This window comes from Eptesicus fuscus, chromosome 24 (assembly GCF_027574615.1).
Source record: "Eptesicus fuscus isolate TK198812 chromosome 24, DD_ASM_mEF_20220401, whole genome shotgun sequence".
Taxonomy (NCBI): domain Eukaryota; kingdom Metazoa; phylum Chordata; class Mammalia; order Chiroptera; family Vespertilionidae; genus Eptesicus; species Eptesicus fuscus.
In genome coordinates, this window is record NC_072496.1 from 16,057,903 (window position 1) to 16,080,682 (window position 22,780).

A 22,780-nucleotide genomic window follows, 5' to 3' on the forward strand; every position below is an offset into this window, starting at 1 on the left:
CTTACAGGTGGAATCTTTGAAGAAGAAAAAAAGCCGAACTCCTAGTTACCAGAAGCTGGGGCGTGGGGGGAGGGGAGCTTTAAATATAGATACCCCTCAGAACTCGGGAATAAATCGTAATACTATGTTCCAAGCACTATTCAGGCACTTTACGTGTAATTGCTCATTTCACCTTTAAAGGAATCCTGCGAGGTGGGTACTATTATTATCCCCATTTTGCCAATGAAGAAACGGAGGCACAGAGAGGGCAGTTAACTGGCTCAAGGTCACACAGTTCTCCAGTAGCAGAGTGGGATCTAGACCCTCAGCAAAGTAAGGAAGTCATACCCAGAAAAAGGCCCCCCGCGTTTAGGGAAGCACCCCGGAAATAAAGAAATGAAGTCTGGGTCCCTGACTCCACATCACCAAAGGCCCTTTCTCCCTCCCAGGCCCGCTCTGGGCAGGCGGCAGGCGGTTCTGCTGCTACTTGCTCCCTCCCAGACAACGAAATCTTCTCGCTCCTGGCAGGGGGGCAAGGGCCGGCCTGGCCTTCCTGGCCCTGGAGTGGGGGGGGGAGCGTCTCGGGGGCACAGCTCCCCCAGGCCCCAGCGCAGAGCCCCTGTGGAAGGACAAGCGCTCCCTGCTGCCCGCCCCGCCGCCCGCCCCGGGCTTTTCCAGTTTTAAGTGGGATGTGTGCGAGGGAAGAGGCCGGCAGGCTGCAGGCACCGGGGTTCCCACTGGGGGCGGGGCGGTGAGCCCCTCTGGCAGCTTTCCACGTCACACTCCTCGGGACATTTCAGGCCAAAGTCCGTGCCGGGCCGCCCTCCAGGCAGCTGGGAGGCGTCCCTGAGGCTGGCGCCTGTCCTGGACGGCTCCCTCCCGGGGCTGACGCGTCACATCCGTCAGGCCAGGGGAGCCCCGCGGCAGAGCTGCCGCCTCCCCCCCCCGCATCCTCGGCCTCAGCCTGCTCGCCCTGGAATGAGCCTCACCCGGAGCCTCATGACGCGAAGCACAAAATGTCCTGCAACGTCCCTCGTTCGTCACCCTCTGGTTTTCAGTAAACACGGGTAAATCACAGGCGGCAGCGGCGGCCGCTGTCGTCGCCAGAGCCTGCAGCCTGGACAGGCCCCTGGCCTTTCCCGCCGTGAGGGCGAGGCCGTCCGCGTGGGCCGGTGCTCTCGCCTTCAGACGTGTGCGAACCTCTGAACGAACCCTGGTCCTGTGCACATCTGGGGCACTGCCTGTGCAGGCTCACACATGTATGCACATGTATATGCAGGCTCATGTGTGTACACACAATGGGTGTACACGTTCACACATGAGTATGCAGATTCACATGTACATGCATGCACTAGACATGCAGGCTCACATGGGTGCGCACATACAAGGCACCGGGTGTGCGGGTTCACACATGTATGCACATGTGTATGCAGGCTCATGTGTGTACACACAACAGACGTACACGTTCACATGTGCTTGTACACGTGAGTGTGCAGGTTCAGGTGTACATGTGCACACCAGGCATGCAGGCTCACACATGTGTGTGCGCACTGGTTGCAGGCTCACAGGGGCACACCCCAGGTGTGCACACACGGCCTCTCCGGGGCCTCGCAGCGTGGCGGTCAGGGAGCGGCGAGGAGCACCTCAGGCGGGGAGTCTGGCACGTCCTCCTGGGGGGGGGGCCCCGTTCACGTTGCCGGCGCTGCACGCGTGTGACAGTCCACACGATGGCTTTCTAGTAATTATTACTCCTGGTGACTCACGGTTCCGCACGATGCAAACCCCGCGGCTGCGCCCAGGTGCTCAGTGACACACCAGCGAGCCTCTGGGGTTCTCTCAGGCTGGCACCCGCCTTTAGCTCCTCTCACGGTCATTTCTTTTCCGAAGCGCTTCTCGTTATTAGAGAATTCTCTCTCCTGTTGGTTCTGCTTCTCCCGTGACCCCTCTGTGTGCTCCATTTGCTGGGAGATGAGGGGTAACAGTGAGCTCAGGGAAGCCCCGCGGAGCCCGCCCACCAGCATCGCTGACGGAAGGACGGCGGTGCCATCGGGCCGGCGGCCTCCCTTTCCAGTTAAAGCTGCCCTTGCTCGGCCACGGGCGTTCGAGACGGCTCTGCAGCTGTCCGTTTCTCACCCCTGGTTCCTTCCGGCGGATGTTGCTCTGCTTTCACCTCCTGTCAGTTTCCGTGGCGCGGGGTCAGCATTGCAGCCGTGTTACGCACGAAAGGGGGCCATTTCCTGACGAATGTGCACAGGGGAGAAAGGAGGCCTCGGGCCCTTGACAGCCTGGGGCAGCTCCAGGGTGTCTGGTCCTCGCCGGCTCCACGCAGCCGCGGTTTGGGGAGAGACTCAGGCCGCCCTGACGTGGGCAGGACCGCGGAGCCGCAGCGTGGGCGCCCGGGCCCAGACCCTGCGGCTTCGCCCGGGGAGCGGCCGGCCTCTCCCCCCGGGTCTGCCCAGCAGCCTCGCGTGCCCACTGTGCCGTCTGGAGCCGGGTCTCTCCATAAACACGCGCTCTCGGAACCAGATCTGCAGCCTGTGAGGGAGGCAGCAATGGGCCGGCTGCCAAATCCACCACCTACTTCCCCCCCAGACTCCGCGGATCAACCCCAGCCTTGGATGTGCAAAACTCCCCACAAATATCATGTTTATGGAAATCACATCACCATGGCAACTGTAAAGGTCTCACAAGTATTTTTAAAATAGCAAATTGCCAAAACCCACTTAGAAAAAAACCTGAAATCTGTTTCCTTGTGGGCATTAGTGAACACGCGGGCGGCAGCGAACACCAAGTGTGCTTCGCGGCGTGGCGGCCAAAGTCAGGAGCAGGGGCCCTGGCCCGGCTTCCCGGCACCGAGGGCCGCACCTGGGAAAGTAAAGTGTGACTGGGATTTCCTTTCCTAAAGAGAGGCTGCCCTTTCGATTCGTCCTGGAAAACGGCAGCCAGCCCCTCTGGGGAGCGGAAGGTGGTGAGAGACCGGCCTTGCTGATACCCTGCTCGCTTCCTCTCTGCCCCACATCCCCGACGCCGCTGCCTCCCACCCCGCAGACAAGCCCACCGCTAACCCGGACTTCAGCAGGGGCAGCAGCGCCTGCCGCGGGGACTTGGCCCCGCTGACTCCCGCCTTGTAAAACCCGGGTCTCAGAGGCTGCCCACCACCCACGCAGGAGGGGAGGCCGGATTCCGCACGTCCGGCTAGAACGTGTGTGCTTTCCAAAGTGTCACCGGATGGCACAGACGACGCACCGATCGTTGGTGTCTTTTGTAAAGACGGAACGCACTGGGCGGATTCTGATGACTCTTCTCACCTCAAGGAGTCATGGGGCTTTTCCAGCTCCAGCAGCGAGGGTCTTGTGCGAGTGGAAGAAGCAGATCGCACTGTGAACTGACCATTTTATTCTCTAGCTGGTCTCCATCTTCAAAGGGGGCGGGGAGGGCAGGACGAAATGAAGGACAAGAGGCAAAAGGATGGGTCCGAGGGCGTGGCAAGCCCTCGGGGACTGGGATGGGGATCTGCTTTCCGTGTCTTGCTCAGCGCAGGAAAGGCCAGGAGGACACAGGCCGGGCAGAGGCGGCAATCTCCCGAAATGATCGGGAAGACGGAACAATGGCCCGCAGTCGCGTGAGAATGGCGAGCCGGTTCTGGAAGCTCTGCCGGTCTGTGGACGCGCGTGAGGGGGAGGGGAGAGCCATGGGCAGGTAAGAAAAGACAGGGCTCCAGGGAGAAGGAGGGCAGTGGCTCCTGGGGCCACAGAGCTGCCAGGGACCTGGGCTTCCGGGAGGGAAGGGCGGAGCCTGGCTCTGGCCGGGGAGGGCGCGGGGCAGGCGGGCAGAGGAGAGGTCTCTGGGCCAAGCCCAGGGGCCAGAGCTGCCCAGGGAGGGGCCGAGGCTGGCGTCTGTGCTAAGCAAGAACATGGAAGCCCATCATGGAAAACCAGGAGGACGAGTGCTGGTTTGGGCCCTCGGAGCTCACGTGCCAGAGGCCCCCACCCCGCGCTCCCTGCCCCTCCCGGCCCCGTGGGAGTCGGCATCTCACGCGCAGAGAGCCATTTGGGAGCCGGGCGCCCACGCTCCGCAGCTCCTGTGCGGGCTGTTCCCGAGCTTCCAGAGGAAGGCGTTAGAAACCAACTTCTTTAGGAAAACTAGGGGTCTGGGGCGGGTGGGAGGCAACAGTGGTGCCAGGGGGTGGGTCAGGGTCCCACAGCCCCGTTAGGGTGCTAGAAACAAACATCCTGGGCCAGCGGGCGTCCCTGCAGGAACAGAGGCCTGAGCCTGGGGCCTGCTGAAGGGACAATTCACAGAGGCCCAGGAGGGGCCAGGGAGCCAGCCCACAGGAGAGGATGCTGAGGATGAGAAGCAGGGAGGCCACCCCTACCCCCGGGCCTGTGGGGGAAGGAAGGGGGAGGGTACACTGTCTTAGTCTGGAGAGGGCGGGGGTGGAGGACTGCAGAACAGAGGCCATGGTCGTGGTCAGGGCTGGAGGAGCCAACACCCAACCTCTCTCCTCCCTTCTTCCATCCCTGCCTGTGCCTCCCCTTGGTCAGCCCACGGGGCAGGTGAGGCAGGCTAGGGAGGGTGGAGAAGGGATGGGGAGGGTGGAGAAGGGATGGGGAGGGTGGGGAAGGGATGAGGAGGGTGCAGAAGGGATGGGGAGGGTGAAGAAGGGATGGGGAGGGTGGGGAAGGGATGGGGAGGGTGGAGAAGGGATGGGGAGGGTGGAGAAGGGATGGGGAGGGCGGGGAAGAAGGGATGGGGAGGGTGGAGAAGGGAGGGGGAGGGCGGGGAAGAAGGGATGGGGAGGGTGGAGAAGGGAGGGGGAGGGCGGGGAAGAAGGGAAGGGTAGGGTAGAGAAGGGATGCGGAGGGTGGGGAAGAAGGGATGGGGAGGGTAGAGAAGGGATGCGGAGGGTGGGGAAGAAGGGATGGGGAGGGCAGGGAAGAAGGGATGGGGAGGGTGGAGAAGGGATGGGGAGGGCAGGGAAGAAGGGATGGGGAGGGTGGAGAAGGGATGGGGAGGGCGGGAAAGAAGGGATGGGGAGGGTGGAGAAGGGATGGGGAGGGCAGGGAAGAAGGGATGGGGAGGGTGGAGAAGGGATGGGGAGGGCAGGGAAGAAGGGATGGGGAGGGTGGAGAAGGGATGGGGAGGGCAGGGAAGAAGGGATGGGGAGGGTGGAGAAGGGATGGGGAGGGCGGGGAAGAAGGGATGGGGAGGGTGGAGAAGGGATGGGGAGGGCGGGGAAGAAGGGAGGGGGAGGGTGGAGAAGGGATGGGGAGGGCAGGGAAGAAGGGATGGGGAGGGTGAAGAAGGGATGGGGAGGGCGGGGAAGAAGGGATGGGGAGGGCAGGGAAGAAGGGATGGGGAGGGTGGGGAAGAAGGGATGGGGAGGGCAGGGAAGAAGGGATGGGGAGGGTGGAGAAGGGATGGGGAGGGCGGGGAAGAAGGGATGGGGAGGATAGAGAAGGGATGCGGAGGGCGGGGAAGAAGGGAGGGGGAGGGAGGGGAAGAAGGGAGGGGGAAGGCCGGGAGCAATGGGGGAAAGCTTCCCCTCCCTCCGCCTCTGCGATGGCACCTCTCACCCCTTCAGACTGAGAGCAGGAGACCAGGCTGGAGCAGAGCTTCCAGGCACCTCCTGACGTAAAGGCACACGGCGCACAGAATCTTCCTTCCTTTACAACCTCCGCACCAACAGGAGGCGAGAATGAAACCACCCTTGCTTCAGATGGGTACCAAGTGGAGCTCGGACAGGGCCAGACAGCACCACTGAGCCAAGGGTGCTGTTAGGACCGCGCTGGCGTGAGGAGCCGGGGTCCTGGGCCGCAGCCCGGCAGAGCCAGCTGGCTCTCCTCCCCAGCGCACTCTCTCTCAGTCAGCAGTGTGCTGGGGTCCTGCTGCATGCTCCGCACTGGCCCACACACTAGGGGGAGACACGGAGAACGGAGAACGTGTCATTGAAGAGGTAAGACTAAGCCACATGATGAATGAAAACCCAACATTAGACTGGTAGGTAGACCAGATGGCCCAAAAGAGGAGACGCTTGATTTCAGTGCATTTTAATTTTATCATTGTACCCCTTACCCCCTAGCTCAGGGGTCCTCAAACTTTTTAAACAGGGGCCAGTTCACTGTCCCTCAGACCGTTGGAGGGCCGGACTATAGTTAAAAAAAAACTATGAACAAATTCCTATGCACACTGCACATATCTTATTTTGAAGTAAAAATACAAAACGGCAAGACACCCGCATGTGGCCCGCGGGCCGTAGTTTGAGGACGCCTGCCCTAGCTGGTAGTGTCTTCAGATTTGTGTTAAGAATCAAGTGTGGCCCTGACCGGTTTGGCTCAGTGGACAGAGCGTTGGCCTGGAGACTGAAGGGTCCCGGGTTCGATTGTGGTCCAGGGCATGTACTTTGGTTGTGGGCTTGATCCCCAGTGGGGGGGAGGGTGTGTGCGGGAGGCAGCTGATCCATGTTTCTTTCTCATAGATGTTTCTAACTCTCTATCCCTCTCCCTTCTTCTCTGTAAAATCAATAAAATATATTTTAAAAAATAAAAAGAATCAAGTGTGTTTCCCCTCATGATTGGTGGTTGTGCCAACCCCTGTCTGGGTGTGGTGGGTGGGGAACCCACGCAGAATGTGAAATGCTGTCTCTCCAAACAGCACTGGGGAGACATCAATGCTCCCCCCGCCCCCCGGACTGCCTTTAAGGAGTGCTTCGGTCGATGGCCAAGCATCCTGACACAGGGTAGACCCAGCTCCCGAGTCTTCAGGGAAACCTGCACCAGGAGATCGAGAACATTCTGCGACGTCGGCTGCATTGAGCTTAGGTGAGAAGCTAGTGGGGAAAATCAAACACACAGCAGAGTGGGCCCACGCAGTCAGGTACCTCGCCAAGGCCATGGCTTGGCTTGGCTTTCCGTTAGCCCAGATCAATGCCCAAGGCCCTCCTCTCAGGATGGATCAGACTCAGAGTCTGCCACGGCACGGAAGCCCAAGACCAGCCAAATCTTGTCAAGCCCAACCTGGATGGTTTAGTGCAGCCTCCACTGCCCCCCCCCCCTTTCTTTCTTCAGCCTGGCAACCCCACTTATTGGGCCTCAGAGGGCAATGTTTCTGTTTGTGCCCTTCGGAGTCAGGGCCACAGAAAGATTCCGGTTGTGTGTTCGGCTCACACGACCCCTCCGCGTAGCCAAGGCGAAGAGGCAGCTCGGCCGTGCCTTCCTGGGGTGGCGAGGTCATGGGTGGTTGGTTGGAGGTCCATGAATGCTTCTTGGACTCCATCCTGACAGGTCAAAAAAAGGAATGACCAAGAAAAGAACGGATTCTCCAAATAGCTCTGCAGCACTGGGATCTGGCCCAGCTCCGGCTGAAGCTTTTACATTCCTGGTCGGCCCCAAAGGACGGCCACCAGCACAGCCCGCTCAGTCCCAGCCGGCCCCTGCCAGGAGCCTGGTTGTGGGCACCGGCCCCAGCCTCCTGGGACACGCACTTTCGTGATAATCGGGCCTGCCCTGTGGGGCAGAGGGACAGCTGGCACTCCCAAAGGCTGCTGTGAGCTTTGGTGTGACCGCGGGCTTTTAACAGCAGGGATCCCTGGGAAACCTCTCTGGAGGGCCTGGGATCTGCGAGCCAACGCCACCTCGTACCTTAACTCCCTTCCTGTGGCTCCAGGTGGCCCCTGAGTGAGTAAGAGCTGGTAGACAGGCCTTCAGCGGTAAGAAAGGATGTGACTAACGTCAGGCATGGTCATTTGGATTTCGGTGCAATTGCTGTGAACTATGTATGTCTGGCTTCTAACCATATGATATTTTCACTTTTTGTTTTAAAATACTTTCAAACTTGCCGAAACCGGTTTGGCTCAGTGGATAGAGCGTCGGCCTGCAGAATGAAAGGTCCCAGGTTCGATTCCGGTCAAGGGCATGTACCTTGGTTGCGGGCACATCCCCAGTGGGGGGTGTGCAGGAGGCAGCTGATCGATGTTTCTCTCTCATCGATGTTTCTAACTCTCTATCCCTCTCTCTTCCTCTCTGGAAAAAATCAATAAAATATATTTTTAAAAAAATACTTTCAAACTTACAGGGAAGTTTCAGGAATAACACAGAGATCGCCCATCCTCCCTTTATCTAGGTTGCCAGTTTCGAACACTTCACATTTGTTTGTCATTCTCTCTCTCTCTTTCTTCATGTGATTATTTTTCTGAACCACTTGTGAATAGGCTGGATATATCATAGGCCTTTATTCCTTAATATTTCATTATGTTTGGCTTCTAACCATATGACATATTACCAAAGCACACAGGTATTCTCTTACATGTTCATATTATGGATATCAATTTTGGGAAATGTGATATGGATATATTTTAAAATACATTTTTATTGATTTCAGGGAGGAAGGGAGAGGGAGAAATAGGAGCATCAATGATGAGAGAATCATCTATCAGCTGCCTCCTGCACACCCCCCACTGGGGAATGAGCCCACAATCCAGGCATGTGCCCTGACCGGGAATTGACCCATGACCTCCTGGTTCTTAGGTCGACACTCAACCACTGAGCCACACCAGCCAGGCAAATATAATATTTTATCTAATCTACAGTTCATATTCCAATTTTTTCAACCATCTCAATAATGTCCTTATTGGTGTTCATTTTTCCTCTAGTGCCGGACATAATCCAAGATCACGCTTTGCATTTGGTTGTTGTGTTTTTCGTCTTTTTTCATCTTTTATGTGGGCTTGCCTGACATTTCCTCACCTATCAGTTCAGGATTTGCACTCCCAGCCAGGATACCACAGAAGTAACATGTGTCCCTCGCAGGATGTCACATCAGGGCATGTGCTGTCTGTCTGTCCCTCCTCACCGATGCTCATTTTTAACAGTTTTGAGATATAATTCACACAAGGTAACATCCACCCTTAATAGTTCAGTGGCTTTGGTGTAGTCAGTTATGTAACCATGACCATAATCAGCGTTAGATCATTTTCATCACTCCCATCAGCATCGCTCTCTCGTCCTCCGACCGCCCCCGTCCTCCCCCGACGATCAGGGCTGCCTCTACAGACGGGCCGTCGGGACATTTCCTGTCAGTGTGTCGTACACTCTGGGGACAGGCGGTCCTTTGCGACTGGCCGCGTCCACCTAGCACAGTGTCCCACGGTCCAGGTAAGGCTGCTGTTTTCCACCCGGTCAGGGCGCTAGCTGGCTTCCTCACAGAGTGGTTTTTCTCCTTGAAAGCCATCAGCGTTCTGCAGAGGGACACTTTAAGATCATGCTAATATCCTGCGCCTCATCAAAACCTCCCCCCAGATTTAATGTGACGGTTATTGAGCGCACCAATCTTTAGGAAAGCAGTTTGCTAAGACGGAACATTTCCGCCCCCCGCCTCTCTGTCATTAGCTGTGCAGCTCACAAAGACGGATGGGGCCTGGCTCTTCTCAGGGTGACGGTCCCCCACGAGCCCCCCAGAGAGCAGGCCTGTGCCTCTGTGATGGGGCAGCCAACATCCCTCCTCCGCCCATGTCCCTCCCCTGAGTGACCAGAGCACCAAGGACTCAGAGACACACAGGCTGTGTACAACCCCCACCTGCCTGCCGCCCTGAGAACTCCGTCCCTCCGTCCCCCTGAGCTAGGAATGCTGAGAGGTGACAGGAAAGCCGGGTCCCTCGGATAAGGGCTCACTAGGTTACAGGAGCCAGGCCCTGCTCTTGGCTCCACCAGCAGCAGGCGGGGTGCATACACCCACGGAAAGGTCCTCGGTGCTGGGGCGCAGAAGGTGAGGAAAGCACAACCCCCCCCCCCCCCCCGCCCAGGAGATGATTCAAGAATAAGAAGATTGAGACAATAGCAGAAGAGCCAGAATGTAAGGACCAGAGTGGAAGAAGAGCAAGAGACGAGTCCTATGCTGCTTGAGAGTCCCAGGAAGGAGGAGCTCGCCAGCCGGGAGTGATCAGGCCCGGCTTGGAGGGGCGCTGGCGAGGCGCCTGGACGGCTGTGGGCGTTGGACATGATGGGGGGGGGGGGCGGTCCAGGCAGGAGCAGAACCCCCTGCACAGCACCTGCTGAAAGGCAGCGGCCCAGCTCAGCTCCACAAAGGGAGGCAACGAGCAGGGAAGCTCACGGGGTCCTCGCGGGCCACGGGGGATGCACCGAGCTCCGGGACCAGGGCGAGCCACTGCAGGTTCCAGAGCAGAGGATTAAAACGGCGGGAGCTGAGACACACGAGCAGGATGTGCTGCATCTGCTAACCCAGAAATAAATGTATTCACGTGGCAAGGCCAGCGCCGCCTGAGCTGGGGCCCGGGACCCAGGTCCCTCTGATCTGTGGCTGGCGCCCCCTCTGCAGCGCGGCCTCAGGGCGACCTCCTCGGAACCAGGCAACGCCCCCGCCGGCCCGCGCCCATCTGTCTCCTCCTGGAAATGGCCCACGTCGCAGCTCTGCTCCTGGCGCCGTGCTCTCCGTTTTCACGGAGGAAGTTTGCCTTCTTGGTGAAATGCTTCTTTTCAAAACAAAACAGAAAATAAAATATGACAACCTCCCAAACAGTGTTTGTTCCGGGAGCCTCCGGGCTGCTGGTGTCTGGCCCATCTGCGGCACCGCCCGCCGTGGGGGGGCGAGGCTTCCTGCGCGGGCAGCGCTGCGAAGGCCACCCCCAGGCTCCCAGGCTCTCCGCCCACAGCACCCGCCTAAGGTGCTCTGTCACATCACCCAAAGCTTCTGAGGTTCAGAAAGAGGTCAAAGAGTGAGACTGGAAGGCAGGGCCGGGGAAAGGATTGGCGACACCTTCAAGAGCGACTTTGATGATATGAAAATGCATCTCAGAGAAGCTGTTAGCCGGGAAAAGGCTGGGCGGTGAGAAGGTGTCCGTCCGGTGATGGGGTCTGATGGGGTCATCCCCCGCAGCCCTCACCAGATCTTTGTTAAAGGCCAGTGCACTCACTCCACTCAACAAAGAGCAGTAAACCACCCAGCACCAGCCAGACGCTGTGGTGGCAGGAGGCCTGGGGCTGGGGCAAGTGATGGTGAAATGTAAGAGCCGTGGGTACCGGGGGAGGCCTCTCTTCTCTAAAAGGAACAGGTTGGAGAGGCCCTAAAGCTGTCCGGCCCTCGGGAAGGTGGGCCTTTTTTTAAAATTGATTTCAGAGAGCAAGGGAGAGGGAGGGAGAGATAGAAACATCAGTGACAAGAGAGCATCATTGATTGGCTATCTCCTGCATTGGGGATCAAGCCTGCAACCTGGGCATACGCCCTGACCGGAATCAAATCACGACCTCCTGGTTCACAGGTCGACACTCAACCACTGAGCCACCATGGCCGGGCTGGTGGACCATTTTCTTTGTGGAGGTTTTAAGGCAGGCTCTTCTCCACCAATACCGCATCGTTCTTGATCTCAGGGTCAAAATTCTCAGCTAACAAAGACCCAGGTCTACCGAGTGCTGAGCTCCCCAGGGGACCCTGGCCATGGCCCCCACACACTCCAGGTTCCAGCACAGCCTTGGTCTCATGTCATTTTACTAGAGGGCCGGTGCACGAATTCGTGCACAGGTGGGGTCTGGCTGCCCACCTCTGATGCAGCGGGGATGATTGGGGGGGTGTGTAGGGGGCGATTAGGGGTGTGGCTGGCAGGGGGAGGGGCCGCAGGCAGTTGGCTGGCCGGCCCTGCCCCGGATTGGGCTGGTTGGCCACCACAGTGCGCATCACAGCCACTGGTCATCACAGCCACTGGTCATCATAGCCACTGGTTCTTCTGGTCGTTCTGCCGTTGGGTCGCTTGGCTTTTATATATATAGGTTCCTTCAAGAAAAATGGCTTCTTCGATGCAATGGAAGACCTTACTTATTGGGAATGCATAATTTATTCCTGTGCTGTGCCTTTTGTTAGGCAGAGACTGTCCCTCGCTGCTGCCTCGGCTTTTCTCTAGAAGCGCCCTTCCTAAGGAACACGGCTCGGAGAACACGTGCTCAGCGGAGCCGTTGAGACCCACCCCCGGCTCTCACTGGGAAGCTCCACGCTAAGGACACTCCTGCCCACGACACACATCCTCCCAAGACCGGCCCACCTGCCCGGTGATGGGGCTTCAAGACTGTAAACCCCCAATTTGTGACAACTCTTCCCTGGGCTTGTGAGCCTGGGCTGTTCAAACATGAACCTGAGAACAGTCCTCTAACTTGCTCTCTCTCTCTCTCTCTCTCTCTCTCTCTCTATATATATCTATATATATATACACACACACACATATATATATGTATATGTTTATGTATATGTATATGTATGTTGTTATTGATTTCAGAGAGAGGAAGAGGGAGAGGGAAAGAAACATCAATGATGAGAGAGAATCATCAGTCAGCTGCCTCTTACACTCTGCACACTGAGGATTGTTCCCGCATCCCAGGCATGTGCCCTGACCAAAAATCAAACCGTGACCTCCCGGTTCATAGGTCTATACTCAACCACTGAACCATACCAGCCAGACAGTCCTCTAACTATCATAGTGAAATAACTAAGAGGTAAATCCTATAGGGACATTTGTGTGTGTGCATATACATGTGTACACATGTACACACACACACACACACACACACATACCCATACTCATTCACCAGTCTGACGCTCCCACAGCCTCCTACACAGGGACGGATGCCTCAGGCCCAGGGTTTTGGGGGTAGGATGGCAAACCTCCCACTGGGTGTGGTAAACCAAGTCCTGAGAGCCTGCTCACCCCCCTCACCCCCAGCATGCCAGGCATGTGAACTTTGGTCGGGCCCAGGAATGCCCGGTCTCAGCTCTGGGCATGGCCTGGGACCAGGATGCTGGAAAAGGCAGAAGTGCTTTTTGGTCTCCTGCCCAGCCCAGGTGCCACTCTGAGGAAAATCCCAGAAATGATCTCGGGACAAAGGAAATTTTGTGATGTTAATCGGCAGTGATAACCCTTCCCGACCACGGAGGGCATTGCCATGAACAGAACATAGTGTTCTTGAGAGGTGGCTGAGCAGGGATTACCGGTTCCATTTTGACTCGGAGAAGTTAAGTGACCTGCCCACGGTTCGATGCTACTGAAGAACCAAAACTAGCTCTGAGGTTCACCCCACTTCCTTTCTTTTCTTAAATATGATTTTATTGATTTTGAGAGAGAGAGGACGAGAGAGAGAGATAGAAGCGTCAATGAGAGAAAAAGACCAACATTGATTGGCTGCCTCCTTCACGCCCCCTGCTGGGGATCAAGCCACAACCTGGGCATGTGCCCTGACCGGGAATCAAACCTGCCACCTCTTGGTTCATGGGTCAATGCTCAACCACTGAGCCACGTTGGCCGGGCCTCCCTCCTTTCCATGACGAATGTAACACAGAACCGGAAATGTTACTTAGTTGGGCGCCCTCGGGGTCACTCTGGACAGCTTTGCTCATTCCCCCAGGAGCCCTGCTCTCTCCCCCATGAACCTGAGATGGGCCAGCGCCATGCTCTCCTTTCCTCCGTACAACACGCACCGCTGTCTGCACTTAGCACAACCCGCCTTCCCACAGGGGTCAGCTCTCTGAAGCGGGACCGTGTGAGGCGGGACCGTGTGAGGCCGGACTGTGCCTTCCGTGACGTTGTCTGAGCTGGAGCCAGGCCGGGGCCGCAGCAGGAGCAAGCGCATGTCTGTGAGGGACCTGCATGGAGGGTCCCTCACCCCGGGTGGCTGTATTTGGAGGGAGGTCTTTAAGGAGGTAAAGGAGTGTAATGCACAGGCCCTAACCCAGCGTGACTGTGTCCTCATAAGAACTGGCGACTAGGGCACAGACAAACACAGAGAGAAGACAGCCATCTACATGCCCAGGCGAGAGCCCTCAGGAGAGACCAGCCCTGCCAGCACGTAAGACAGAGTTTACCCTTGTATTATTATTTATTATTTACCTGTATTACAACTGTGAACCTACTTTTGCCCAACCCATATACTGTTAAAGTTCATTTCACCTGTTTCTTTTTATTTTATTTTTTTTTAATATATTTTATTGATTTTTTACAGAGAGGAAGAGAGAGAGATATAGAGTTAGAAACATCGATCAGCTGCCTCTTGCACACCCCCCCACTGGGGATGTGCCCGCAACCAAGGTACATGCCCTTGACCGGAATCGAACCCGGGACCGTTCAGTCCGCAGGCCGACGCTCTATCCACTGAGCCAAACCAGTTTCGGCTCTTTTTATTTTTTATACTATAAGTGATAGAAATGTTTAGATTCCTAGGACATCTGTGGCTCATGTTATATTTCTTCTGGAAAGTTCCGGCCTAGGGCCTTGTGGGTCATGCTGAGGACCTGAGCTTTTACTCTGAGGGACATGGACGCCCCTGGAGGGTTTCCAGCTCAAAGGCGACGTGACCCGACTCACTTGTGTGTTAAAAGATCACTCTGGTGTGGAGCTGAGAGGCCATTGCAGTCACTCCGGAGGCAGCAGGGGCTTAAGAAGTGGTCAGACACTGAGTAGATTTTGAAAGTAGAGCCAAGAGTATTTCCTGGCGATAGGGGATGAGGAACGGAGGCGTCAAGGATGAGTCCCAGAGTTTGGCCTGAGCTTCTGAAAGAGTGCCATTTGCTGTGATGGAGAAAGATGGGGGAGAAGCAAGTTCAGGGGAGAAAAGCAGGGGTTTGGTTGTGGATGAGTTAACGCCAAGGGGTCTTCTGGTTTCCAAGGGGAGCTGCTGAGAAGTCGGTTGAATATCACACTCTGGAGCTCAAGGGAGGGGTCCACGCTGCAGGTGTGACTTGGGAGTCCTCATCTACGGATGCAATTTCAAGCCAGGAGACCGGGCCTGAGCAACAAGGAGTGAGGTGAGTGTAGGCAGAGAAGAGAGTAAGATCAAAGTGAAGATCAAGATCAAGATCAAGTGCTCTGGGGGACTCCCAGGTGTAGAGGTTGATGAGATGAGCAAAGGAAACACGAGGTATAAGGAAAGCCAGGAGAGGGTGGTGTTTCAGAAGCCACGTGAAGGCAGCATTTCGAGGAGAAGGAAGCGAGAATGAGGTCCAATGCTACTGAGAGACCCAGGAAGGTGCAGACAGAGAACTGACCACTGGAGCAGCCCGCGGCCTAGACGTGCTTGGTGATCCTGATGTGCCATTTAGGTGAGAGGTGGAGGCAAACCGTGACTAGAACAGGTTCAAGGGACAATGAGAGGAGAGGAACTGGTGACAGCAAACCCAGGCCACTGGTTCAGGGCACTCAGCTGTAAAGGGGGGACGAGAGGGGCACCAGCCAGAGTGGGGTGCAGGATCAACAGAGGCTATTTCTAAAAGATGGGGGAGAAGTTCAGCATGGGTGTGTGATTCCGGGAATGAGCTATCAGACAGAGAAAATTGTATGAGGCATAAGAGTTAGCCTACTTACGTCACCTCCATCTTGGTTCCACTCTTCTCCCAACATTACCCCGGTACAGCGTTACTGTCCCTCTGTCCCAACATATCACTACTTCAGTTCATCTATTGATTACCTTGGTAATCTTTACTTCTTAACCTATTGATTACAGACAGTACCTCTTGGCCCCCACTTTATATGAGGAAGGGATTCACACCCCTCCTCTACCCTGTACATGCCAGTCAGCTTTGATGGGTGTGCGAGGACAGTAACCACACTGTAAACAACAACAAAAAAACCTTAGCAACCCAGGCTTACTGCTCAGTCACATGCCAGGCCAGGCCCTGCCTCTGATTTCCTCTTGATTCTGGGAACCAGGTTGAAGAGCGGCCCCCACCTGAGACCTGCCCTTCTCCTGAGAGAGGGAAAAGAGCGAAGGCAGACCTCACAGTGCCCCTGCAGGTGTCTGCTCAGACATAGGTTAAGTCATTTCCCCTTACATCCCATTGGCCAAAGCAAGTCACATGTCCAAGCCTGACACCAATGGGCAGGGGAGGAAGCATTCCCCTCCCACAGGAGGCGTGGCAAGCCAGGGGAGGACAGTGGATAATTGGGAGCAACAATTCACCCTCTCACAATTGCCCTTCCCTTGTCTTCCGTGTCTGCCGGCTCCAAGCTGTGCTTTTCATTTTACATCGTCAAGGTGGAAAGCCTTCCCGTCCTCCTTCCTAGCTATTTTAGTCTCCGGTGCTTTGTCTGTGTTTGGTTTTAGAACTGAAAACCACTGAGCAGCCTTTACATCATATGACGAAGCAAATGCTCTTTGCTGCCGAGTCCAGGAGAACTGAGACCCCTCTGTGCACCACTGAGCCAGGACAGGCCCCGCCGCGTACGGGAGCCGTTCTCACTCTCCACCGCGTGCTCAAAACCAGGCCACGTTTTTATCCGCTTCAGGTGGGAGCTCTGCCTCTCGTGACAATGTCTGGTTTTCCCAGAAGGCGTTGGCCACCTCTTCCCAGTTGGAAGAAGAAACCTGTGCCTTCTTCCCCGGGTCCCTAATCTCTTCCAAACCGTCCATTTGCTGTTTGGAATCTTTCTGTCCTTCTTCTTGAAGCCTGCTGACCCCCTGCTCTCACTGGGCCGGCGCCTTCATGTGGGGGGGGGGGGATCCTAATAGAAACATCCTTCAGCATAACTTCCTGTCCTTCCTGCAGTCACTCATCGCCTTGGGTTCCTTGCTTACTTCCTGGTGTGTGTGTTCTAACACATTAATCCCCTGCAGTATCCCCATTCCACTCTGTGGAAGCCCCCCCCCCCATCCCCCCAGAGACCGCTTTCCTGGTGCCTCCACCCTCCTACGCTAATAAGACAGACTGCTCGCCAGACCTGGGGACGATTTTATCCCGAGGTTGCCTTTCATGGCTGCCATGGATTGGATACGTTATTCCCTGGATCTCTTATCCTCTTTCTTTGGTTTACACTGCTGTTTTCTAAAATACATCCTCAAGTAACTTCCTTTAAAAGGCTGAGCCCTGGCTGGTGTGGCTAGGTGGTTAGGGCGTCGGTCTACACACGGAAGGGTCTCTGTTTGGATTCCCAATCAAGGGCAGGTACCTGGGTTGCAGGTTCACTCCCCGTCCCCGGTCAAGGCGCATGTGAGAGGCAACCAGTGGATGAGTCTCTCACACACTGATGTTTCTCTCTCTCTCTCCCCCCCCCTCCCTTTCACTCTCTCTAAAAAAGCAAAGGAAAAAATATCCTCATGAGGATTACCAAAACAAACAAAAAAAGGTCGAGTAGGATATAAACTTTCAGCTCCTGGCCTGCCTCGCCTCTATAAAATTAAGCTAATGCCTATTCCTGGAGTATAATTCTGGTTAATAAATATTCACACAAAAAACATGCTATATCAAGGAGAAATTTAAAATGGTTGCTTACATATGGACACAAGGAACGTACCTATGGACAAAGAATAAACTCCTGAAAGAGTAATAAAAAGTCAACAATACAAAAGATGCCTCGGGTAGAACCTAATAAATACCCATGAGAGCCTTCGGCCCAGAGAAGCGAGAGAGAAGCTGAACCAGCCAGTGATGCTCTGACAGGGGAAGCCAGACTTCAGTGGAGCTCAGAGAGCAGGCAACATGTTAGGGGTAGCCTAGGTATTTATGAATATTCAACAGGTGACTCGTGGCCAACATTAGTCTGACAGAATGGCTGACCGTCCACGGAAGCTCCGCTCTGTCCCACGCGCGGGGTTACCAACATTTTCATTTCACCAAGTCAATCCAGATATAATTTTAAAATAGGAAAGTGTAATTTACCCCGGCCAACAGACAAACTCTCTGGCTATTTAGGGCCGTAACAAGGAACGTGCCTCACGTGTATGAGGAATTGTGTATATCCTTAGAACTGCCCTGCTTGTTGGACTGTGAAGGTGCCGTCACTGGTCTTTATTAGTAGAGTGTCACTGAATAGGACTGGGCCACTCTCTTTACCATCCTTTTTCCTTGTAATCCTCAACAGAGGATATGTTTCCACTGAATTTTAGAGGTAAGAGGACAAGAAAGAGAAAGAGAGAGAGAGAAACATTGATTGGTTGCCTCCCTCACACGCCCAGCCGGCAACCTAGGTATGCGCCCTGCCCGGGAATAGAACCCGCAACTTTTTGGTGTACGGGATGACGGGCCAACCAACTGAACCACCTGGCCAGGGCTTCATCATCCATTTTTTAAATTTGTCTTTATTGTTCCAAGGGGGAGTCAGAAAGATCATCAATCACTTCTGCTCCCCATCTACTCCCAGGAGAGGAAACATCCCTCTTATTGGCCGGAGTGTGATCCCGACAGCACTATTGCTTGGATCAAGAAGTCACCAGGGTCCAGCCGGTGTGGCTCAGTGGTTGAGCACCGACTTACAGTTTGATTCCCGGTCAGGGCACATGCCCGGGTTGCGGGCTCGATCCCTATTAGGGGGTGTGCAGGAGGCAGCCGATCAATGATTCTCTCTCATCATTGATGTTTCTCTCTCTCTCTCCCTCTCCCTTCCTCTCTGAAATCAATAAAAATATATTTTTAAAAAATAAAAAATAATACTAAAGAAGTCACCAGGGAACTGAGAAGACGGCTTCTCCGTGGCAGGTCCTCCATGGACCCACAGCACCTGCATCGGCGAGAACACGTGCCTTCCTTCCTGCCAACGCTGGCACTCTTGTCCATCGTGCACATGAGGAGGCCGTGCAGGGAAGGAAACTTCCAGGAAGGAAAAGACCTTTGGGCCCAGGGTCTGCCCAGTTGTCAGAGAGTGGCGTGCAGTGAGGACTGAGGACGGGAGAGCTCGGGCGGGGAGGGGTCTCCTCGGCAGGGTCTGACCTAATGCTGCTCCCCCTGGGCGCCGTGAAAACGCTGCGGCTCTGCCCTCGGGACACTTAGCGAATTGCTCCGATGGTCTACCGTATCCTGGCTGGTTTATTCCCCATCACATCCCCAGTGCCTGGCCTGTGGCGGGTGCTCTGTGCTCGTGGAATGAATGAGTGAATGGGTTGAAATTAGCGGCATTTCCTCAAAGGCCAGAGCCAGACCTGACCATTCTGTTTGCACCGGGAGCTCAGCTAAGCCAGGACCTGGGGCAGTGGAGAGGGAGGCGCCTGCCTTTTGCCGGGGCTGCTTTGTCATGCAGGTCGAGGGGAGCAGAGAGATCAAATGCTCAGAAGAAAGGTCCAGAAAGGCACCCCCCCCCCCAACACACACACACCCCACGGAAGATGGAACCAGAGTCAGCTCTGCAGAAGGGCACAGAGCAAGAGGGGCCACCACCTCCGGAGCACCCCCACGCGCCAGACCCCTGAGCTCTAGGTAACCTCTGCCCTCCCAGCAACCCGGACGCACCCGATTCACAGATGAGAACCCTGCCAGGATCCCGGCCCTCCCGGTGGGGGAGGGGGATCAGGGGCTGTGCACCCAGTCGGCTCCACAGGGACGAAATGAAACACGCAAGCCGAAACCGGTTTGGCTCAGTGGATAGAGCGTCAGCCTGCGGACTGAAAGGTCCCGGGTTCGATTCCGGTCAAGGGCATGTACCTTGGTTTCGGGCACATCCCCAGTGGGGAGTGTGCAGGAGGCGGCTGATGGATGTTTCTAACTCTCTATCCCTCTCCCTTCCTCTCTGTAAAAAATCAATAAAATATATTTTAAAAAAACAAACAAACACGCAGGATTCCCTCACGGAAAATGCAGAAATCTGTCCGCCCAGGACTCACCTGTTCTACTGCTTCTGTGGTTCCCTTGTTTTCTCAGAAAGGTTTCTTACAAAAACCCCCACAGGATTCTGATCTAACACTGGGTCCCTAAGGTGGGGGAGTGGCAGCAAAGGGACCCGGCGAGGCGAGACCCAGGGGCGGGCACAGGTGGCAGCGGCTGCCCGGCGCGGGCGGCTCCCCGCTCAGCAGGGCCTGGCACAGCGCCTGGCACAGTTCCTTTGTTTCCTCAAAAGCCCGGCGGGTGGCATTTACTGAATTCACCACTTTTTTAAAAATTCATGGCATCAGGAGCAGCCCTGCCGGTGATGGCCACACCGCAGAGGGCCGGCAGTGCTCACACTCCAGCAGGTGGGTTCCTGACGCGCCTGCTGACCCCCCGCCCTGGCGCCGGACTGGCACCCCAAATGGCAAATGCGCACCGCGGAGGGGGCACCGCTGCCGACCACCTCACCTCCTGCTCGGGCAGAGGGCGGCCCCGCGGGCCGAGAGACCAGCAGAGGGACAGCGGGCCGTCCTGGTGGTGGTGGTGGTGGGGGTGTGACCCTCTCCAGGGCCCCCCCAAGCCGCCAAGCGCGAGGCGGAGGGAGAGGCCGGAGCAGAACAGAAGACACTTCGGCGGAACCGACCTCGCTTCTCGGGAACTCGGAGGAGCCGGAGCGGCCCTGACGAGGGCGGAGCGGCGCCCCCTGTCCCGCGGGAGGGGGGAGGGCGCCCCTGGCCGGAAGGGCAGCGAGAGCCCAGCAGGCAGCTGAGTGGGGGAGGGCGTGCAGACGGAGAGGGGGGGTGGGGGGGAAGAGGGGTCCCTCCCTGACGCACCCGCCGGCACCCTGTCTCTACGAAGGGCTCCGGTTTTAAAATTTGGAACACGGGTGGGGGGGGTGGGGGGGGGGACATCAGGGTCCCTCCAGACAGCCAGGCTGCAGCACAGAATTGCACGGGCGCGCTCTCCACGTTCAAGGGAACGGGAGGGTGGGAGTGAGGTGGGGTCACCTCCAGCCATGGGTGACCCCATCCCGCAGGTGTCCGCCCTGGCCCGTGTGGCTCAGTGGGTTGGGCTCGTCCTGGGCACCTGGAGGGTGCGGGTTGGGTTCCTGGTCCGAGGTCCCGGCACAGGCCCGGTTGCCGGTGGAGGGCTCAGTTCCGGGGGGCGGGGGGCGTGCAGGAAGCAGCCCGAAGATGTTACCATGTTTCTCTCTCCCCCTCCCTTTCTGTCTCTCTAAAAACCAAGTTTTAAAAATCTTTGAAAACACACAAACCCACAGGTATCCAAACTAACCACCCCGGTCCCCTCGGCGCCCCGCGGGGGTGCTTGGTGACCGGCGGGGCTGCTGGCGGGATCGCGTCCCCGAAAGCAGGGGAGGGGGCGTCTGGTAAAGGGCGCCCCGACACAGCCGGCCCCCGACTCCCCGGTTCCTCCGGCCTCCCGGGCTCCCACGCGTGGCCGCCAGCGCCCCTCCGGCGGGTCCCAGGCCCCGCGGAAAAAGGGATGCGCGGAGAGGAGGGGCAGGATTTCGGGGTGCCTGGACGGGGGGGGGGGGGAGGGTCGTGGCGCCGCCCGCGGGCTCCAACATCCCGGCAAAGTTTCCAGCTCTTCGGGCCGGACAGCCTCGTTCCCAGGCCGGGGAAGGTGAGCGGCGGGCCCGGAGCCCCGCGCCCTCCAGGCGCCGCTCCCCACCTGCCGGGGGCGCCCCCGCAGCCGCGCCCCCGCCCGCCCCGCGGCCCGGCTCCCCCAGCCCCGGCTCCCCCAGTCCCGGCTCCCCCGGCCCCGGCTCCCCCAGTCCTGGCTCCCCCGGCCCCGGCTCCCCCAGCCCCGGCTCCCCCAGTCCCGGCTCCCCCGGCCCCGGCTCCCCCAGCCCCGGCTCCCCCAGCCCGGCTCCCCCAGCCCCGGCTCCCCCAGTCCCGGCTCCCCCGGCCCCGGCGCCCCCCGCCCGGCTCCCCCCGCCCCGGCTCCCCCAGCCCCGGCTCCCCCCGCCCCGGCGCCCCCAGCCCCGGCGCCCCCAGCCCGGCGCCCCCGCCCCCAGCCCGGCCCCCCCAGCCCCGGCTCCCCCAGCCCCGGCTCCCCCAGCCCCGGCTTCCCCAGCCCCGGCTCACCCAGCCCCGGCTCACCCAGCCCCGGCTCCCCCAGCCCCGGCTCCCCCAGCCCCGGCTCCCCCAGCCCCGGCGCCCCCGGCCCCGGCTCCCCCAGCCCCGGCTCCCCCAGCCCGGCTCCCCCAGCCCGGCTCCCCCAGCCCGGCGCCCCCAGCCCGGCTCACCCAGCCCCGGCACGAAGGTGTTGAGGAAGAGGCAGAGGACGGCCACCGGGAAGGGCAGGTAGGGGATGGCGGCGCGCAGGGGGCCCTTCTTCTCGCGGACCTGCACCACCACCCCGCTGGACGCGGCCGCCCGGGGGTCCGCCGCCGCCGCCGTCTCGGCATCTTTGTGCGAAGGCTCCATGGCGGGCGCTCGGGCCGGGCTGTCGCCGCGGGGCTGCCGCCCGGCGCACGGGGGGCCGGGGCGCGGGCTCCGAGGGCGGCTCCGCGCCGAGCTCAGGCGGCCAGCGGCTCCGGCGCCCGCGGCTGGCAGGACCCGCACGCCGCTCCCCGCGCGCCGGCCTCTGCGCGCTCCGCGAGCTCCGGCTCCCCGGCCGAGGGCGGGCGGGCGGCGTGACTCCCGGCGACAGCGCTCCGACGCCCCGCCCCGCCGGCCCCTTCCCCGCCCTCCTCCCCGCCCCCGCCCCACCCCCAAAACGCCCCCTCCGGGTCGGGGCGAAGGGAGGAAAGTGGCAGGGAGCGGGTGTCCGGCGCGGGAGGACGGACAGACCTCGCCCTCCCCGGACAGGGGCTCGGGCGGGACCCTCCGCCGAGGGCGCGGAGAGCCGGCCGCGGGCTCCCGGGGCGGGGCGGGCGGGGCCGGGAGAGCTGAGTGGGAGTCCTTGGGTCTGGAGGCGGCGGCCTTGAACGTTAGGGAGACGGAGGCGAGGAACTCGGGGAGCCCGGTGCCTGGCAGGCCTTCGGGTCATCCTGTTTCAGCGGGTTTGTCTCGCGGGGTAAACGCGATCGTAGGCTGCGGGGCAGAGGGAGGCGGGAGGCAGCGCTCCGAGCCCGGCGGTCTCCGCGCTGATTGAAAGGGGCCCCTCTGCCCGCGGCTCCGGGGGCGCAGCGCCGTCCTGTGCGCCCAAGGGTGGCTGTTCGATCCCCAGTCCTGGCGAATACCTGGGCGGCGGGGTGGACCTGGGATGGGGAGCG

At 58.4% G+C, this 22,780-nt stretch overlaps 1 protein-coding gene across 2 annotated transcripts in view; it reads right to left on the minus strand.

The window, feature by feature from the left end:
- Window positions 1-22,019, minus strand: part of STUM (stum, mechanosensory transduction mediator homolog) — a 41,964-nt gene extending 19,945 nt beyond the window's left edge. For both annotated transcript variants that reach the window (XM_054713098.1, XM_054713099.1), the window contains exon 1: window positions 21,809-22,019. In XM_054713098.1, the coding sequence (XP_054569073.1) occupies window positions 21,809-21,989 (181 nt within the window). In that variant the 5' untranslated portion in view covers window positions 21,990-22,019. The remainder of the gene's footprint in view (window positions 1-21,808) is intronic.
- Between the last annotated feature and the right edge of the window lie 761 nt (window positions 22,020-22,780).